The 21661-nt window shown below is 29.0% G+C and overlaps 5 protein-coding genes across 5 annotated transcripts; 1 reads left to right on the top strand and 4 right to left on the bottom strand.

Moving 5' to 3' along the window:
* On the top strand, positions 1-425 carry OCT59_002304 (uncharacterized protein; the record flags this gene model as incomplete). The annotated part of the gene is made up of 3 exons (XM_066144413.1): positions 1-99; positions 175-327; positions 420-425. 3 exons carry the CDS (start codon positions 1-3, stop codon positions 423-425), a joined length of 258 nt encoding a protein of 85 aa, XP_065995577.1.
* A 1976-nt stretch (positions 426-2401) lies between these two features.
* OCT59_002303 (uncharacterized protein) lies at positions 2402-3129 on the bottom strand (the record flags this gene model as incomplete). Its single annotated transcript, XM_066144412.1, has 4 exons — positions 2402-2464; positions 2541-2683; positions 2835-2853; positions 3067-3129. The coding sequence occupies 4 exons, from the start codon at positions 3127-3129 to the stop codon at positions 2402-2404; spliced, it is 288 nt and encodes a 95-aa protein (XP_065995576.1).
* Positions 3130-4426: 1297 nt separating this feature from the next.
* OCT59_002302 (uncharacterized protein) lies at positions 4427-5050 on the bottom strand (the record flags this gene model as incomplete). The annotated part of the gene is made up of 1 exon (XM_025323736.1): positions 4427-5050. The coding sequence occupies one exon, from the start codon at positions 5048-5050 to the stop codon at positions 4427-4429; it is 624 nt and encodes a 207-aa protein (XP_025189793.1).
* An 8936-nt stretch (positions 5051-13986) lies between these two features.
* Positions 13987-14235, bottom strand: OCT59_002301 (uncharacterized protein; the record flags this gene model as incomplete). Its single annotated transcript, XM_066144411.1, has 1 exon — positions 13987-14235. One exon carries the CDS (start codon positions 14233-14235, stop codon positions 13987-13989), a length of 249 nt encoding a protein of 82 aa, XP_065995575.1.
* Positions 14236-17054: 2819 nt separating this feature from the next.
* On the bottom strand, positions 17055-18826 carry OCT59_002300 (uncharacterized protein; the record flags this gene model as incomplete). Its single annotated transcript, XM_025329866.2, has 3 exons — positions 17055-17746; positions 17831-18438; positions 18510-18826. 3 exons carry the CDS (start codon positions 18824-18826, stop codon positions 17055-17057), a joined length of 1617 nt encoding a protein of 538 aa, XP_025189795.2.
* Between the last annotated feature and the right edge of the window lie 2835 nt (positions 18827-21661).

The following is a 21661-nucleotide window of genomic DNA, read 5'->3' as shown; positions in this document are numbered from 1 at the left end:
ATGCGTTGTTTAGAACCTTCTTTAACTACTATGTCTTGCAAACGAAGAGAACTTACAATTTTTGAACGTGGAGAAGTCATTGGAGCTTGGAAATGTGGAGTAAGTGAACGAAAGATAGCTGAAGCATTAAATTGTCCCAGTTGTACCATTCATAAGGTTATTTCTACTTACAAGATACGTGGTGATGAAACACTCCCTCCTAGGACTGGAAGACCGCCTAAAATGACAGAAAGGGATGGCCGACATTTAATAAGAATTCTTAAAAAAGATAGGAAAATGACCCTTCAGGAGTTACATGAGAATTTCGTTGATTCTACTTCCACACATGTATGCAAAAAAACTTTACTTAATTATCTTCATGAACAAGGTTTTTATAGTCGAGTAGGAGTAAGAAAACCTCTTGTTACTGAAACAAATAGAATTAAAAGACTCAACTGGGCCAAAGAACGAAAATTATGGATAAATGAGTGGGACAGTGTTATTTGGAGCGACGAATCCAAATTTGAATTATTTAGAGGAAATGGTAGGAGATTGGTTTGGAGAAGGCCACATGAAAAATATGATATTGAGTGTTTAATACCTACAGTAAAGTCAGGTCAACAAGGAGTGATGGTTTGGGGATGTTTTTCAAAAAACAATCTTGGTCCATTAGTTAAATTAGAAGGTAAAATAACAGCCACAGTATATATGAATGTACTGGAAAATTATTTATTACCATTTATTAATAATTTAGACGATCAGGAAAATTTTATTTTTCAGGATGATAATGCCCCTATACATACTGCAAGGGTGGTTAAGAGTTGGGAAGAAGAAAATGAAGTAAACAGCCTTCCTTGGCCCGCACAGAGCCCAGATTTGAATCCTATAGAGCATTTATGGGATGAATTGGAAAGGCAGGTGCGGGCACATAAGCCATTACCAAAAAACAGGGAGAATTTATGGGAAATACTTCAAGAGGAATGGTCAAATATTGAAGCTGATAAATATCAAAATCTTATTAGTAGCATGCCTCGTCGTATCTCTGCTGTTATAAATAGTAAAGGTTACCCAACAAAGTATTAATAAAAAGTTGAAGGCTTTGTCTTTCAAATAAAAAAAAAAAAATTAAATTTGGCGTAGTAATTTATGAATTATTTAATTTTAAAAATTCGCATTAAAATTGATCAACATCACGTGCTTACTGACTTTTTTCCAGGCACTGTATATTTTGAGTTGCAATTTAATGAGTAAAATGATAACATACATAAAATTTTTATACAAAAAAATATGAGGATTTTTCGTACGCTGCTGCGCCTCATACAAACTACTGGCGCAATGTTTTACATACTAACAATCTAATATCGCACTTTCAATGGCTTATGAAAATCATATGCTGGTTCAATCAAGTACATACTACATGACGTCTCGGCGACTTGGGCCTACGATCAAATATTAGGATCCTATCGGATTGGGGACAAATTTTGGAAATATCCTTCAAGATAAAGCACAAATATCAGTCCGTATGAACGTGTATGATGCTGAACCAACATTGCACTGGATGAGCTAAATAATTCGGAGACCCGTTTTACTTGGGACGTCTCCAGCTGAAGCTATACAGAAGGACGAGATATTTGCTTTACCTTCAGGATAGGCCTGTAGGTATGGATGAGGAGCGTCTACAAGCTAACAAATTAATAAATCCATAGTACTTAGTAAAATCACTCTTAAAAAATCAAAGATAGAGATTCTCTAGTGTGTCAATTGAGATGTTACTTCAGTGGCTTGCAAAAAGATATTACAAAGAATATAATAATGCCAAGTTTGGTATTGTTAGACAGTTTGTGACTTACGGGCTATATTAATTTTCGCCTCGGATCCGATGTAAATTAGCTTGGATTTTATGTAATGACGGCAGAAGACATGGGTCCGGATAATTACTAATGATTACAAATCAAAAAATTCCAAATGTTGATCAATCGGACCTGGTTCACCAGCCAGAATCAATGGAACTGGGGGCGAAAATTAGTATAGCCGCGATGAAATATATGATGTAAATTACTTTGAAACAGTCCTTAAAAATAGAGTGCTATTTGCATATTGGTGAATGTAATTCGATTATTTGATCAAAGCTATTCAACACGAAAATTTATCAACCATCTTCGACCACCATTAAGTGAAGAAGAAAAATGCATCTGAAAATCTTAGATAAGAATTGTTAATAGAACGAAAAAGAAATAAAAATTGCAACCTTTCTCTAATGGTAGTCACTTTCACTCTTATGATTTCCATGGTCTTAAATTAAGGAATTGTCCTGTTCGATCCCATTATTATCAGACGATAGGATAATGGTATTTATTCAATTGATCTTGTACATTTTATACGTCCAGGTTATAGAGAATTATCGGAATATGCCAGCGCACGTTCATTTCAGTGATCTCAACCTTTTAAACAGGGTCGATGTTTTTTTAAGTGAATGCCTCCACTTCTGATGGTGAAAACATGATTATTGTTGATGGCGGGAAGTTGTCTCAAGGCACCGATATGATAATTACACCACTTACATCTTTGACTCCAGGCCCTGCCTGATTACCTCTGATATTACCACCTTTACCATAACTAAATTCACCATTATTCTCGTCTGTTCTACCAAAAAATAACTCGGTAGTTTCATTTTGACGCGACAATCCACATCTGACGGTAGGCACTGATTGTAATGAAATAACAATAGGGGTACATTCAAACGTTAAATTCATTTCATGCTTGGCCTGTTCAAACTGCCTGGAATTATCTGGGAGTCTATAAATAGTGAATTTGGGAATCATAGTCTGCTTTAGTTTACCATTTGGTTGCATTACCTTTTGAATATTGTTCTACCTGCACGTGTAGTTAATTTAGAACATATTTAGAACGGTAGATGGTTTTTCTATATCTTAGGGCGAGCCTATATTAGTTATTATATTCTACTCTGCATATTTTGTTTTTTTTGTTTTTACAAGTATATGTAGTTCGGATTATGTATGGGTTCTATTAGCTTCAAAAACAAAATAGAAATAGGATATAAAATTTAAAAAAGAAATTACTATATACTGAAATGTTGTTTAATAAATGATAAAACATTTGAATTGATTGTTTGTACTGATTTTTTAACATTTTTGTTTAAAGAAACAATTTCATAATAATTTCTGTTTCAAAATACTACTTCTAACTCCACATTTTGTCTATTTTATAATAATCTCTAGGTTCATTTGATCTTAAAATGCAGAATATTTAGACTTTATGACATGTAGAGAGCAAAAAAACATTCATATGTTAGAGATAAATTATAAAGAACTTAGGTACTTATTTTGTTTTAAAAAAGTTAACGTTCCGTGTGTAATAAACATTTGTTACGCCAAATCTACAAATTTGTATTACTCAGCAATTCAGCTAGATTGATAATTTTTTGATAATTTACATGTTGCATTAAATTCTATTTATTTTGTTGATCAATCGTATATTGAAAGCCGCAGTGTATATCGCTATGTAGCTCAAAATCCAGCTCCGATTCCAAACCTAATTAGGTAAGGAATTAACCTATTTAAGTTTAGAGCATGGTCAGGTTTGGGGTATGGATTCCAATTTGAACATTGGGTACAACAGTTTATACAAATTATTAAACAATAACATTAACAAACTTCAAAGACAAAGTGTACATATAGGGCGCAAAATCAAATTAATTAGTCAACTGCAAAGGTGGTGCGTTTACGCCAAATTATTTAATATTGTGTATCATAAAAAAAATATATATCTAAGAAGTATTACGTGACAGAAAATTGTTACGCATGCATAATGTGATATCTCCATTAAACTATTATCCTTAATTTTAAAACAATTATAATTGCAATGGACCAATCGAATTAAATTTGGAGTTATCTGTTATATTAACTGTTAATAATATAGTTAAATCACTGATAATTAATAAAGTTTATATCTTTTTACTTACACTTAAACGCGCCTTTATAAATAAATAATTTCTTTAGTTGATGAAAATTCTTTCAGTTATTAGTATATATTAATTTTCTAAATCATATTTTACACGTGCACTAATAATTGGCATGATAAATAATCATTTCAATTGGCGAAGGCTAATGTATTTAGTAAATTTTAAATTTTTACTTATTTATTTTTTTATTTGTGGTTTTATTATATGTAAAAAAATTTAAAAGAAATTACATATTACTATTTAATTTATAACGATAAATTACGAAAATAAAATTGTTCATAAGATATGGTTCATACTATGTTACATTAATGATAAGAAACAAGAGTATTCAGCTAATTTAATTACATTTTTCTGATAATATCGTCGTTTTGACCTACTAATATATAATTTATTTTGATATTTTAACGGCTAAATTTTGTGGCAAAAAAAATTAAAGTGCTTGTCAGACCGGACATAAATTTCTATTCACCAAAGTTGAACTCCCAAAAATTCAGCCACTAAATTTAGATGACCTTCCAATATACGAACACGCTCAACTAATGAAGATTCAAAGGCTGTAAGGTTATTATTAATTTCTAAATTACCAATATTATTGTAATAATTTTCGGTAGCAATATAATTGTTAGAAGAATCAAAGTTTAACGTATTTTCGGGTGCTAAAATGAAAAAGTGAGGACCAACAACATCATTAAACGAACTTTCATCTGTTATGACATTATCAGGAAGATCCGTGTTGTTATCGCCTGTATTTTCAATAATGGAGCTATTTCGTCTTTGTGTTTCGTTATAACGAGCTTTTGCATCATTAGATAATTTAATATATCCTTGTTTGACTTCTTCAGGTTCAATCTTCCATGCGTCAGCCGCCATGACAGAAACTTGAGGCAAAGTAAGCTTATGACCTCTAGATTTAAGTTCGCGTTGTAAAGCCATTCGATAAATAATAAATGCGCAGGGAACTCTTTTATTTGTTCCGTCAGGTAGTTTCTTCCTTGACAACAAATCATCAACAGTTATATTAGGTTGTGACGGAGCTTTAATATGAATATTCAAACTATGACTAGTACTCGGGGAAGCTTTTTCAGGCATTTTATTTATTTTATTTTTATTTTATTTTTTTTTTACAATTTAATGTCTTTCAAAATACAAAAAATTTTGCTATTTTATAGAGCAATGAAGGCTGCGGAATCATTATTAACTGAATTAAAGGAGTTGCACAGCATATCGCTATTCAGTGTTTTTTATTTTGTGGTGATATAAGATAGCTCATACGCAATATACTGGTAACACGCATTTCTTTATTACTAATATATATTATATTTTAATATAATAAATTATAAAGCGAAGAAAAACGCTTATTATTTTTTAAATATATATGCAATGCACTTCCATATATTTTATGCACTTTTAAAGTTATTTGTCACTCTAATGCATTATTATTTTGAATTAGACTCGATAATCAAATAGATATGAAAACTATAACCGATTTTAGTCAATCAGTTAATTACCTTGACAGTTTTTTTAATGTTTTTATTTTTTTTTCTCAACTTTTTTTTTATTATTGTGCATGCAGATAGATGCAGGTAGTATGCAGATATATTGGAAATATGAACAATAGGCGTTTAGGTGACATATAGAGAATTTTATATAGTTAATATACAGTATATCAGAATTTTCGAATATTAGTTTGTCATAACCTTATTAGGTCGTTATTTAAATCTTGACCCTTTAATATTTCCTTATGTAAATTGTATATTTTCGGGATATATATCGTTATTTTATAAAAATTCACAAGATTGAAGGAGATCAAAATTATCACAAACAACCATTTTAGTACTTTGTTTGTCTATTACGTAATTTTTCAATGAAAAATTAGGAAAGTAATATGCGAGTATATTAGCCATATAACTAATATATTAGAATTTCATCGACAACAAAAGCTTTAGCTCAAGTTTGTAAGATACAATACGTGATTTTGAAAGCGGCAACATATAATATAAATAAATATATCTGAATTTTAAACCTCTTTTAAGTTATCCAAAGTTAATAGAGCAATACTTTTTATACAAGATATTACGTGCAATTTATCGCTATAAAAAAAAATGCCTAAACTCAAACTGATTGTGATCGTCTTGTTACACAATACGGCTTCCGAGAAATCTTTCTAAAACTGGAAGGATGTTCTTTATTAGTGATTTTCATGTGGAGACGTGAATTGTACATAATTAAATGATCAACATTATTGTATAGTATTCTCGATTAAATGTAGTTTAGTTATCCGTGAATTAATGGCATATACTTTCGCCGTTCTAATTACCAAGTTACCAAATTTAGTATTAATTGGATTTGATAATATTGTAATATGATTATATGATAATTGTCATGGGGTGATGCTGTTGTGCAAGCTAATAGCTACATAAGTATTGTTCTCATTATTAACATTTTCCCTAGTTTGGTTAGTCGTTATCAGTTTATCATTAGATACATAACTGTTAATAGAATTTAAATTCATGAATAATCTACACTTATCAAACTTTATCGTAATTAAATATACTGATTCAAAATTATGTGAACATAGCGTGCTACAACATAGCGTAATTTTTCCTTTTTATGCGTAATCATTTAGGAAAATCTTCGGTTTTCACGAATTTTAGCATGGCGATGATCATTTTGTTAATCATTTGGATTTTAAAAAATGATTTTTTTAATACCTAAAGAAAATCAAAATAATTAGGCATTGTTATTTTGTGTAATTTTGTATTGTGTAATTATTGCAGTTTATTGAAATTTTTTTTTTTTGATTAACGTATTTCTTTATTAGTAGCAGTTTATTAAAATTTTATATATTAGATTTATTAGATTTATTTAATGAAATGTATTTGAATTTAGTGTAACGGTTACGCAAAATTTAAATAACGCTTATAAAGTTAATTTGGTCATTGACTAAATAATATGGAATTCAAATAACGCCTATAAAGTAATTTTGTCTTTGACTAAATAATATGGAATTCAAGTGCATGTTAAAGTTTTACAAAATCATATTGTTACACCTCATGACCATTTATTTTCATTTGGTTAGCATTTATTATTAATATTAATAATTTTCTTTTCAATTCTTTAAAATAAATGATGCATATAACGGATAAGAAAAAATAATATTAGATAATGTCCTTTTATAGGTTAAATTATTCTTTGGTACAAGAAATTTGAAGCGGTTTTCCTTCTTTTTTTAATAAAGCATAAACCAATGTTTTTCTTGTTTTTTTTCTTGGGTTCGGTTTATCAGTTTTCATAAATTCTTTCAAACCAAAAATAGAAAGATTTAAAAAATTAACCGCAACAACATTTGTAAGTAGTGCTCCGAAAGGGTCGGGTCAGACCCGGGTGATAGACCCGACCCGGATTTTAAATCGAGTCGGGATTGGTAATTTTAATGACCCGTGACCCGCATGACCCGACCCGTCGGGTCAGGGTCATACTATTACTTTGACCCAGAACAACCCGAGTGACCCGGATGAACGCGTCTTTTTCCAGACGAAAAAATTTTATTTTATGCTAAACTATTTTAGTTTAGTTTGTATACTTGTAAATACTTTACTAATTAATATAATGTCTAAGACTATCGATCTTATTGGAATCAATATTTCAACTTGGAAACGAAAAGTTTGCATAGTGAGCTTTTATTTTTGCAATTTCTAATACCTTTAACTTTAAATTATCATTTTGGTTCATAATTGATCGTCATAAAAATTTTAAATGTAATGTTTTAATTGAAATATATACTTAATATTAGTATTTATTTCTTTAAAACTCTAGAAGTTAAAAACTTGGTGACATAAAATTGGTAATTGGGGAAATACCGTCAAAATATAGTTTGCCAAAACTAAAAACCATAAATTTAAAATTATATACCTGATACTATACACATATATATTTTAAAGAAAAAATTTAATTATTACATCAAACTTTCATATTTTCTCTAAGTCATAGCCTTTTGACTTAAGAGAAACTTGATCTATTCGTAATATTATAAATATTAGCATTGATAAGGCCCATGTTTCAATCAAAAATTCAAAAAAAAATATTTTCATATAAATTCGGGTTCAACCCGGGTTATTCGAGTCAAACTACAGTCGGGTCGAGTCAAGTTCGGGTTACATAGTTGGCCGACCCGAAAATTCGGGTCGGGTTACATGAATATTCGAGTCGAATTCAAACATCCCCTCAAACCCGACCAACCCGACCCGTACGGAGCACTATTTGTAAGATGAAATTATTTAAGAACTTCTCTACACTCTCTGAATCCAGTGAAATCTTCTGACAAATTTCAGATGATTACGTTTACACACTGTGGAGTTATGCCACAAGGCCGAAATTGGTCCGAAATTAAAAATTATTTCGGCAACATGTATATTTCACGTGTTACGCAAAAAATCAGACAAATAAACCCGACCGAAAAATGCAACCAACCGGAATTGAACAGAGCTAATGTAGAATTAATTAGTTATATTAATTTGATATTAAAATCTGAATTTGATATTAGATCTAATAAGCTTATAAAAAGTATAATTAAAAGTTTAGTTGACTAATCAAGTGATGATCGTTCTGGTCCGTATATTAATATTGTTATTCCACGGGTATCGTTCTTGATAAATGAAATGATGTGGCAAAAAGTGCCACAGTTTTAAATTGTTAAAATTTTATGTGCAGTTTCACCGCTGGAACCCACGGGTGCCCCAAGTAAAACATAAAAACGAATTTATATAAAAAAAAAATTTTTTCCCAGTAAAAAAAAAATACATAACATTTATGATTTTTAGCGCAATTTGAAAATTTTTTATAATACGATATTTTTGTATACGATGTCATTTTGTACCCGAAATTAAATATAAAAATATTACACATGTTGCCGAATTATGAATCTTTCATACTTTATTTTTTCATAAGCTTTATATTAGATCTAATATTTTACACCATGTAATACAAAATCTTGTAAATCTCTCTTTATTACCATCATTTCATCTAAAGATAAGGGATTTGATTTCTTTCACCGACAATTATTTCACCGACAGTCAACTTACAGACAGAGGTCACCGAAAATCATTTGATCATTTTTCACAGGGCTATTCACCAAAAATTATATCACCTAAAATCATTTCACCAAATTTTATTATTTTTACTTTATTGAATCAGCTTCACAAATTGTAAGCATGATTTTTTTTGTTTATTAATATATTTTTATAACTAATTTTAATGTTAAGAGTAATGATCTATATTATATGTTAAATACGTTATTATTTTTTTTATTAAGTATAAATACATTGTTTATTGTATATATAAGCAGTATTATGATATGAAATTATACGTTATACATTGAATAAATGTATTTAGCGTATAATAATATTGAGTAATTAATATTAATAAAAAATAAAATAAATAATCGAATTTTGCTAACTTTCTCTCTGGGAGATGTCACCTAGGTGACGTCACCTGTACTAAAAAATAAAATTTATAACTTTTATAACTGGAAATTTTAATTTAAAATGACATCATCAAATTTAATAACTCCAGCGAACCCAAACCTTATCCTAATCCTAACCCTAATCCTAATCCTAATCTTAATCCCCTAACCCAATCCCTAACCCTAACTCTAACCCTAACTAATCTACATGATTTAATTTTACGTAGGTGATGTTACCTGGGTTAAATCATATGGGGAGAAAACTAGTCTTATACTAAATAATCAATGAATCTTTTATTATAAAGTTATTTATTTACCCGGTATCATGTGATTTTTATAATTAAAAAATTTTGGCCATCCTTAACCTGATCCACCGGTCCAGATGCTTATTCTGGACCAGTCAACTTTTGATTGGCTAATCAGCCCTTTTATTACATAACTCCGGCATACTTTATTTTATCTCTTACTCTTCCTATCTTTCACTCTTTCTCTATTCTTTTTTGTGGTATGTTAGTACTTAGTATTTCATATTTCATTTCAGTTTGTATATTTTAATTTTAATTGTATTTATTGTAGTTTTATGATAATACTAAATGTTTTTTATTTTCTTTTTGAAGAGTTTTATGATATATTGATATTATTCTGGAAATCAAGTGTTTTTTTTTTAAGTTTTGGGGTTAAGCAAAGTTGTTCAAAAAAGGTTGTAAATTACACATTTATAACAAAACTTTTAAAGCTAATATAATACTATTACTTTGTACTTTTGTTTTGATATTAACGTTAAAATAATTTTAATAATAAAATTACAGTAAAAAATAATGTAAAGACCTTTTTTATAAAGTTATATATGCAATTTTACTTATTTATTAATAAAGTTTAATAAAATGCATACCAAAGTACAAATTTTAAATAACATATTACTTTAAAATGGTAGTATTAAATGCTTTAAAAAAAGGCATTTCGTACCTTTTTTTTAAAAAAAAACGCGAATTGTTTTTTTTTCCAAGACAAATGTTACACAAAACAATCTCATCCAATTAGATTTGCTGGTCCAGGATAAGCATCTGGACCGTGGCCCAGGATAAGGATGCTCAAAAATTTTATTTTAAATCGCAATATTTCAAATCACGTGATTCTGGATAAATTACTTTTTTGGCGCTTTGAGCCGAATAACTGACGCTACCTGAAGGTAGCTTGTTATATTGATCACAGTTATTCGCACTTCGTGCCGAATAACTATTATATATTCGTCGGTGATATAACCTGTCAATGAAATGTTCCTATCAGTGAAATGACCGTTGATGAAACAATTGTAGGTTAAATAATCCTCAGTATGACGATATTCGGTGAAATAAATGCATCCCTAAAGATAATGCTGGAAATATAGGAAATACAAATTTTTTAATACTATAGCTGACATGATTTCGTGATGAATGGCTATATGTTGATGATAAGAAGTTCGTTCATCTTTTGCACTTTCATCAACAAAGATTTAACCATTCAGATTGAAAATACATTCTGAAGATTATAATATAATATCCACGCAAAATATCATTTCTTTTCTTTGCAGCTTTTTCTAACTTTAAAATTATTAACGCAGAGTAATTGTTAAAATATAGAATAAATAAACTTAACTTTTTTCGTGTAATAATTCCAAAGATCTCTATATGGTTGTAATTGAAACAAAATTTCCAATACTAATGTCATCTTAGCAGCAATTTCATCTACAGTAAATATACATCCTCATAGAGTTATTAAAATTTTTTTTTAGCCCCAGTACTTTTTCTTCTAAATCTTTTAACATCATTCTCCAAGAGTCCAAGTAAATAATAGTTTATAACTTTATATAACAACAAATTCAAATTTGTACCGCTTATATAAAATAATCTTTTACAGAAAAACCTTCATTTCATCAAATCCTCACTAAAAGCCTTTGCCATAATGCTAAAACCAAATGAAATGAACTCTAGATCTGGATGTTACACAAGATTCAGATTATGGATCGATTCAAATTCAAAGCAACCTTTTATATCTAAGCCACACTTTAAACATTTCTTAAAGAATTAACTAACACTTTCCCTACTTCTTTACTTTAAAGTCCGGTATTCCCACAAATAAAATAATAGCAGAGAAATGTTAATACGTTACTATAATAAATAAAATAAAATAAAATAAAATTTCTTTACCTCCAAGACCAGTTTCGTCCTAACAGATATTCCTACGAAACGCTAAGTTAATAATATTTCGATTTGACAAATATATCTTAGTAGTAGTTCGAGTTCGAGAAATAAGGGAAAAAATGACTAATTTTAATAAAAGTTTAAGTTTAGCAAAAATTTAAACTTTAATTGTGTGTTAATTAACAAACGACCAAAAAAAATCAGCCAAATTTCGACATCTCTGAAAACTATTAATACATAAAAGTTTTCAATTATACTAAATCAACTCATAAAGAAAAAAGCCACAATGAAAATATATCGTGTCTAACAATTTTTGTTAAAGGTGTTTAGGATAGTATAATCAAGAATAGATAAACCAACCTAGAACGTAAAATGGGACGCGAACGAAATAATTTATCATATTAGTTTTGACGATTTACACAAGCCGCAGAAAATCGATCTGCAGGAAAGTTTCCGTACTACCATACCCATGACTCATTTCTGCGAAAGACCTTAAAATGATTTTGATAATTTAGAGACTCTAAACTTGTGATGTGCAATAATCTGATCATTTATGATAATCTGAATTTTTTATATATCTGGTTAAAATCATCCGAGATTTTTAGCTTTAACTCTTGTACAATCCTAATGACATTATTAAATTCACAACTTACATCTTTGCAAAAGAATCCAACACGAATTACACAAAATTTTTGAATGTTACGCGTAATATGAATTGTAAAATATATTTTTTTATGTGGTTTTAAAATGAGATATATTACGAAAAAATACTGAAGATAATAGATTTTATAAAATCAATAAATTATGATCATAGATATTAGTCAAAATATTAGTTAAATAATATATTAATTACACAATATTATAGATTGTATGTATTATAAGCCGCAATGTGACTCATACATAATCTCAATCTTTTTTTATGAGTCACTATGTATCAAGGGTTTTTACAAGTATATATATACCCTTAAATTTTTCTCAAGGGAAAATAAAAATCAAACAAACTTTCAATTTTTTTTCAAATATATATTACAATCAAATTTACAATCAAATTTACAATCAAATTTTCAACCAAATTTTCAATTTGAATTTTCTCAAATATTACTAAAATCTAAAATGTCTTACCAAATGTGTGCAAATTTCATCAATACTCCTTTAAATACTATTCCTCTTGATAAATGTTTTCCATACCATCTTCAATCTGCTGAACCATTTACCTCTCAATACTTATCAATATTCATTACTTACTTATACATTCTTTTTGTATTTTTATTCATATATACAAATCTTCTCACCAATACACTCATTTTGCTCTTGATATTGATAAAAGCCATAATTAATACTTTCTTTTTCCTTTCCTTAAATCTCTCTCTCTCAAATCTCTCTCTACTCCTCCAACAATTTCATCCATCAAATCTTCTATCAAATCTCTCTCTTTTTAAACATTTTCTTATTTCAAAACTTTTATTATTATCACAATATTCTCTTGCTATGTCAATTAATCTTTTATTTCTTGATTCTCTTCTTTATTTTCTTGATTTTCTTTATGAGTTAACTCATTTCATAATATTATTTCTTTTATCTTCACTTTCTTTTTACAAACATAAAATTGATTTGATAGTTGATTTAAAAAATACCTTTGAAAATTCCCAATAATTTAGACATTATTTAATTAAATAATTTTATATTACGTAGCTAGGTCCATGGCTTACCAAATATAGCATGGAGACGTAATCTTTACCCTTTGGTCAACTTGGGAATACTTGGCCATTCTTAGATAGATAATTTTTACAAGGGGATCGTTTGCATCGCCCATGAAGCATTGCACTGTGCTAATTGGTGTCAGAGAGATCCTTTGTCTTGTAAAAATTTACCCTTTCTTGATCATTTGATCATTCTTAGATAGATAAATTTTACAAGGGGATCGTTTGCATCGCCCATGAAGCATTGCACGGTGCTAATTGGTGTCAGAGAGATCCTTTGTCTTGTAAAATTTACCTTTCTTGATCATTTGATCTATCTCATGTGATTTCCTTCTTCACATGTGATATCCTTTATTTCATTCCTTTGTTGAGTTTCTTTCCTTAATAACTTATCAACTCAACAAAATCCATCACCGTTGGTTCCACAATATCTGTGTCCAAGTTCAATTCCTGGAGGTGATTTTCTTGCTAATTAGTTTTATATCTTCTTTTTTTCAGTTTTCCATTCTAAATATTCAAAGAAAAGGAGAAGAGAAGAATTATAATTTTCGTAACCAGTGTGAAATCTATTATTTTGGATTAATCAAAAAGCCATTGATCTGGTAATAGACAAAGATAAAAAGGGAAAGAATTTCGTATTGGTATTGTTTTGGTTGAGATGGTATAAATGTATTTGTTATTTTGTTAATAATGAGATCTAGTTTTTTGGTTCATTTGAGTTTGGGTTTGTTTGTATAATTGGAAATTTTGTTCCAAACTAGTAACGTTTGTCTGGAGGTTGACAATGTTTTGTTTCGTATCTTTTTGTTGATTATTGTTGTTTTTCATGCAGTTTTCAAGTTCTTGATATTTTATAGCTAACATGTTATACGTTGCCTCCATTTGTTTGATCTTTTTTCTGAGTTCTAGTGATGAAATAGTTGATAATGTCATTTTTCTTTTGATTGTATCCTTGACGGATGTTGATAGTTGTAGTCTTGTGTGTCGTCTTGAGAGAAAATGAGAAAGGGGAAAGGGAAAGGGGGACGAGAGAGAAGGAAGAAAAAGGGGAAAGATCTACCTTCCACAATAATCATCATAAAATCATTTTTGCCTTGTTGTACAAAGATGGTTAGTCTGTTTTCTGATTGGAATTGTATTTTATAATTTTTATTGAAAAAAGAGTGAGGGAAAGCAAAACAACACCACACACATAACACACATGCATGCAACTGATTGATAATGTTTGATATTTGTTAAATGTTCTTCGTTATATAGATTGTTGTGAGGAAAATAAGTAGTCAATGTAGACGATGATGATAAGCCCAAGTCCACCATGGCCTTAAAACAATGTAACTTTAAGCAAGCTATTGATGTGATTGATAAGAATTTTCGTAATTCCTTAGATAAACAAAAGGCTAAAAAAAAAGCACTTCCACAGCAAAGACAAACTATTGACGAATCCTGCACAGGTAACTTCCACACGTTCTCTTGTATATTTTTACAGATGTTGGTTAAATCTTTTGTCACGTGATAGTATATTGTTAGGAGAAGGAGTAGATTATATTTGTGCCGTGTTTTGATGTCAGCCATATAATCATTAATTTTCAGCATGCATGCAATAACTGCATATTAAAGAAATGATCATATATTTAATTCTAAAATTGTGAAATATATTCTCGTTGTCTAACAAATAAAGATCATTTAGACACAGGCAATAAACGGAGTTAGATAATTATGTGTGTAACGAAATTAATATTTTCTTCTTTTGAATGTGTTAAAATAATTCCTCTAGCTTTACATGTACTATGTCAATTTTATAAAAAAAGAATTATTTATAATTTTCAACTTTATACACTTATAAAATTCCTTCAATTTTTTCTAAGGTTAAACAAGTATTGCATTCATTAAAGTTTAAATATAAATATATCAACCATTTTTATAATATAAAAATGCGTATAATTTCATTAAACCAAATAATAAATACAGGCGCAGTATACGAAATTAATTTAAGGATTTAAGTCCGAGGTGCTGTTATCTAAGGAACATTAAGGAACATTAAGGAACATAGGTTCAATTTCTGGGATGAGCGGATTAGCGGAATAATTTCATTGGAATTACACAGACATCCGGATATGACGTCATCACGTGTAGAAACGATTCAAACTCATCCAAATGCCTAGTAAACGTTCTTAAAGAGTTTTTTTTTTTAAAAAAAATAATAAATTTGTTACAAATTTTTTTTATAGGACCGATGAAAACCGAACCAGGACGGACCAAACTGGACCGTTAAATCCCTAAGCCTTATATGATTTGACGAGAAAGTCTCGTGAGGAAAAATGTATAGTCCTTCGTTACACTTCAGACTAATTATATAGTTCTCATCACATGTCGGACTAAAATTTAGATACGTAGGATTTTTTTCATGTGACAACTAAATTAAAAATGATTGGCAAATTCGTGCTACACACAATTTTTTAAACATTAATAAAATTAAAAAAGTTTTCATACAATGCTCTAATAAAGTATTATACAGAATAAATACAAACGAATATATTAACTACCTAAATTTTTATTGGTTAATATTTAACAGTCCTTATTTCTTTTTCTTTTGAATATAAAGAATTTTTACTATTAATGACTTACATTGCATAAAACAATTGAAAATGCTTAACTGTTAAGTAAATACACTATGATACGGCAATCTTAAATAACGTATAGTTAAGCTTGTTGCATATTACAAAAATGTGATATCGGAGATTTTCACTTGTTATTTTCAATGGATTAATGGGTGTTCGGCTATAAATTTTGCCACTGACGTGACAAAATTTTAGCCAATCACCCATTAACCACGTAAAAATAAGTGATATTGCCCACGTCTTTTCTTAACAGAATATGGGAGGTAGTGGGTTAATTATATAAACGTTTTTAATGTTTAGTTGGTTAGATTTTAAATAGTTCCGCTCATAATTACCTCACCGTTTATTGTCTCATCTTTTAGTTTAGTTTATTTTTGTTCTTTTTCTTTTGATTTGTTTATAATAATTATAAGTATACTAACTAATTATTGGTAAAATAAAAATAAAAATAAAAACGACTTGAAAAGTTTATCAATAGTCTATAAGTTTATTTTAACAAATTTTATTTTAATATAAATGAAGACTATTAAAAAATTTTCAAGGAAATACTTTTAATAATAAATAATATAAAGTATATGGTTTATCCAGCTTTTATCAATGAAGTATCTAAATTAAATCATGTTATATAATAGATTTTTTTTTCGGTTATTAATGTATAATAAAAACTACCCATCATCGTTTCAACATTTGTTAAAATGGGTGTTATAATATCTATTACATAATCCCTAATTTTATTTGGATTGATATTATCATTTTTTATATGTTAACATTAATGTTGATACAATATTAACAACAATTTCGCCTTTTTTTGGATGTCAGTTATCATTCAGTCATATACATTTTTTTTTCAGATTACGATTTACGAATGATGATTGGATCACATACCCAAGCGAGAATGCAAAAAGGAAAATGTTATAAGATTCATTCTGAAATATATGATTATAAGAATATAGTATATAACATACGACTTTTGAAACAATCAGATAATAAACTTTATATTTTATTGACATAATATACGTAAACTTTTACTGTAACTTCGTTCATTTTAAGAAATAAAAATAAAAAATAAAAAAAATATAAATAAAATGACATGATATACGTACAAACTATCTTCAATACAATGCTAATTTGAATTTAATTTTTCGTAGTTTTCGTAGGTTTCCATTCCCAATGACGCAACAACTCATGGTGCAATAATTTTTCCCATAAACATTCATTACCTGTCTGAATTAGAACTTCTTTAACAACTCTAACAGCTGAATTCAAGGCACCGATAATCCATGCATGATGTATATCAGTATGTTCACCAGCCCAGTGTATATTAGAATTACTTTCTTTTAGCATTGGATACAATAATTCCTTATATTGGTTTGGACCAAAATAAGCGTATGCTCCAGCAGCAGTTGGTTCATTTGGCCAATAGATGGATGAATTACCATGACAAGGGTCATTATCATGAACCCACTCATCTTTTTTTAAATTTACCTCTGGATGGAGAATCTGAAGCTTTTCAAGACACAAATTAACATTCTTTTCCTGTGAATATGGAGCATATTTTGCTGCATCATTTGCCCAAGTATAAGAACCAAGTAGGATCGCTTCTTTGTCTATAGGATCTCCTACATAATAGGATGGATAGATCACTTTCCGAATTGGAAGGTCTGTCGATGAGTTACCTCCAACGATGCACTTATTGTCAGTCTTCTTTGGATCTTCCCAGAATCGAGATTTAAATCTTAAAAAGATTTTTGCAGCGTTGTCATAATTCAATTCTCGAATCGCACGTCTTTTCAAAATATCTATTTTTTCACAATTATCTAATTTATCTATGATATGATTTTGTAAATATTTGTTAATAGTATAAATAAATCGAAGATGACAACAAAAAATGCATGTCTTTAAAGACTAACCTAGTTCCCATTGACAAACGACACCAAATGGGCAAGTAACTATAACCCTATCATAGTTTTTTTCATGTACACCTTCGCCTTCCCAAAAAACTCGTACACCTTTATCACCTTCATCTTTCAGTCTACAAACTTTACGATTATACTTTATGTAATTCCTTTTCTTCTCAAGAGTCGGCTTAAATGCATTAGGAAATCGTTGCATTCCATATTTTATTGTTTCCCATTCTTGATCTTTGTGTAAAAATGTATAACCATCCATCACTGCTTCAGTAAATGCAAGTCTAAATAATCCTGTTGCAGATTCTGTCGTCTCCATTGCGGCAATAGTATCATCGATGTCTTTTTTAAGTACTTTTCCAATAAGGTATCTTTTGAGGTAAGTATAAACGCTGTCATCATCAACGTCCATAAGTTTTTCAACTCCTTTAAAAATGTCTTTATCCAAATCGTCAAAAAAATCCTTCAAGGATGCTTCATAAAGTTGTCTGTAATTATTATCAACTGATTTCGTAAAACCAAGCGTATCGAAATTTGCAGGATTATCTGCGTATCCCTGGGTCATTATATTGCCGCATTGATCGCGTTTATTGTTGTAAAAGTATCGACCACTAAATTAATTGTTTCATCAATAATTCTTAATTAACCAATCATTTTTCAATAAGTAATAAAACAAACTTACTTGAGCTTATCATCGTCAAAGATAAAATTAATAAGCTCAATTTTGTATTCTTTTTCATAATCAATGTCGTCTTTATTTATGCAATTCAAATAATCAATAGTATCGAATACCATCTGGTGTCCATGGCTGCTATCATTTGTGCCTTTTGGTAATCTCATGGCTCCAAATTCGCCGTACAATTTATCATTTTTAGTATCATCAGAAAAATATTTTGTTAAAACACGTCCACCTACACGGTCTTGACATTCAAACACTTCGATATTATTAAGACCAGCTATATCAAAGAGTAAGGCGGCAAATAAACCTGTTGATATCATAACGATAAAATTGAGAAACTATCATGATTAAACCCACCGTTACAAAATCAGAAAATTTATGAATATTATACCTGACATTCCTGCTCCAATTATACAAATCTCTAAATTATAAAAGAAAATTGATATAAAAGTTTTGTTACGATAATATATACATGTACAGTACATTCGATAAAAACAGATATTACTTGGATCAGGTAGCTTTGTTTTATTAATAGGAACATTAGGTTCATAAAGATGTGGGGTTCTATTTCATTTAAGCGCATGCAAATATGTAAAAAAAAAATCTAAATTAATATTGGTTAGTATTGATAATCGGTTAATAAAAAAGTTGAAAGTATATGTACGCTATTTTAAAATATTCAGATCGAACACTTCGCGAAATTTCATTTTTAGGGGGCAATGGATTCCGATCTAATATAATATGAGGGGAAGAATGAACAATAGACATGAGTATTTGATTTTTCGTTTTATAAAAAAAACGATAAAGAACTGGAAGGAATTAGGGGCAAATATATACTATTTCAAAGTTTCACAATCTGGACATGAATCCCCTTTTTACATTTAGTTACTGGGAAAAGACCCTTAAACTGTATAACTGTATATAAATTGGTCTGGTCAAATTTTATAGAACGATTCGTCAATTCGCATATAAATGATCATCTGATAATCCGTATTCATCACAGATAATAAGGTTTGACTCTTTCTACGGAAATTTACAATTAATGCATAATTGTTGAGGCATAAAGTTATAACGGAAGGTTGAAAATATGCAAAAGAAATGAAAGGAACGCACGCCAATCCCATATTAATAACAGATAATAAGGTTATCTGACTCTATGCCCCACAATTATGCATAAACTGTAAATAGTAAAATTCCGTAACGCCAATCTCAAATATATGATCATCTGATCATCCGTTTTAATAACGGATAATAACTCTATTTTACGAAAATTTACTATTTATGCATAATTGTGGGGCATAAAGCTATAATAGGAGGTTGAAAATATGCAAAAGAAATGAAAAACATTCGCAAATCCGCATACAAATGATCATCTGATCATCCGCTTTAATAACAGATAATAAGGATATCATGACGGGAATTTACAAATTTTCAATGATACGTGTGCATACACTCGTACAGTACACTACAGTTGCACAGCAGTGATCATCTTTGTCTTTTTTTTATTTTGTTTTTATAAAAAGATGTCGATACATAGAGTATAATTGGGGCATAAAGTTATAACAGGAATTTGAAATATGTGCAAAAGTAATGAAAGAAACTTACGCCAACCCGCATATAAATGATTTCTTGATTATCTATGTTAATGATGAAATTGCAGATTGATGTTAATTTTTTTTAAAAAATAAACAAAATAAAATAAAAAATAAAAAAAAATATTGGAAAAAAAAAGGAAGATGGGAAATTCACATAACTACCTACTACTGTGTAGATAGAGTCTGCAGCTTCCAGTATTATTTTTTTAAATTTTCCCTATCCCACAATTTTTGATGAAAGAAAATACATATTGATATATAATGCTGATGGATGTGGTAGGCATGGGTTAATGTTAAGATCCGGTTTCGTTCCGATACTTCCAGTATAACCTTTTTTTAGAAAGTTGGCCACTCATTTTTATAAAAAGATGTAGTTACATAGAGTATAATTGGGGCATAAAGTTATAACAGGAATTTGGAATATGTGCAAAAGAAATGAAAAAAATTTACGCCAACCCGTATATAAATGATTTCTTGATTATCGATGTTAATGATAAAATTGCAAATGATGTTAATTTTTTTTTTAAAATAAACAAAATAAAATAAAAAATAAAAAAAAATATTGGAAAAAAAGGGAATATGGGAAATTCACATACTGTAACTACCTACTACTGTTTAGATAGAATCTGCAGCCTCCAGTGTTATTTTTTTAAAATTTCCTCCTCTCCCACAATTTTTGATAGAAAAAAAATACATATTGATATTGGTAGTGGTAGGCATGGGTTACTGGTTCGTTCTGATACTTCCAGTATAACGTACGAACGTAACTTTTTCAAAGTGGTTTCCTTTTTTAGAAAGTTGGCACCCATTTTTACTGATTACAAATCAAAACCTTTCCATTTGCAAATCATACCTTTCCATAATAGTCAACCTATAGTGGTGTAATAATCCCTATAAAAAATTTTATCCGTTATTTTTGTAAAAACTAGCCTTTCACGGATCCATTCACGGATAATTCGATAAATTCCATGATATACAGTATAAAGGTTATTAATTGAGTCTTTTACGGAAAAAGATGGAATAAAAAAACGGATCGACTTTTTACAGGGAATCGTACGACCATTAATTGCAAAAAAAAAAGGATTTCTCTAAAAATATTAAATTTTCACATTTTTCATTACTGCTAAAAAAAAAGTCAATAATAATTCATGAGTTCTCTAGTCATCTAGAAAATTTCTTGCTTAAAAAGTACTTTATAAAATTATCACCATAATTCTTTGAATCAAATTACTATACATTATTATATAATTAGTAATAATGAAAGCGTATTCGTTATTTCATTCGTCGACTTGACAAAGAAAAAATTTATTTATCCTGAGAAATTTATACAACTCAGTTTAAAAAGAAAAAAAAAAAATTTTTTCGATTTTTATATAGTAATTCCATTGATTCTTTTGCTAAATAAATAAATAAATAAAAAATGAAAATAAAATTTTCTTTGAAGAATTTTTCTTTATTTTCGATGTCACCACTTGAACCTTTTGCTAATTAAAAGTTAACTTGATCCAAGTTCTGACTTGATTCAAACTCGAGTTATTTAATATGTTTTTTTTTTGAAAT

This window comes from Rhizophagus irregularis, chromosome 10 (genome assembly GCF_026210795.1).
Source record: "Rhizophagus irregularis chromosome 10, complete sequence".
Taxonomy (NCBI): domain Eukaryota; kingdom Fungi; phylum Glomeromycota; class Glomeromycetes; order Glomerales; family Glomeraceae; genus Rhizophagus; species Rhizophagus irregularis.
Note: the sequence above shows the minus strand (reverse complement) of the source record. Positions and strands in the feature narration are given on the sequence as shown.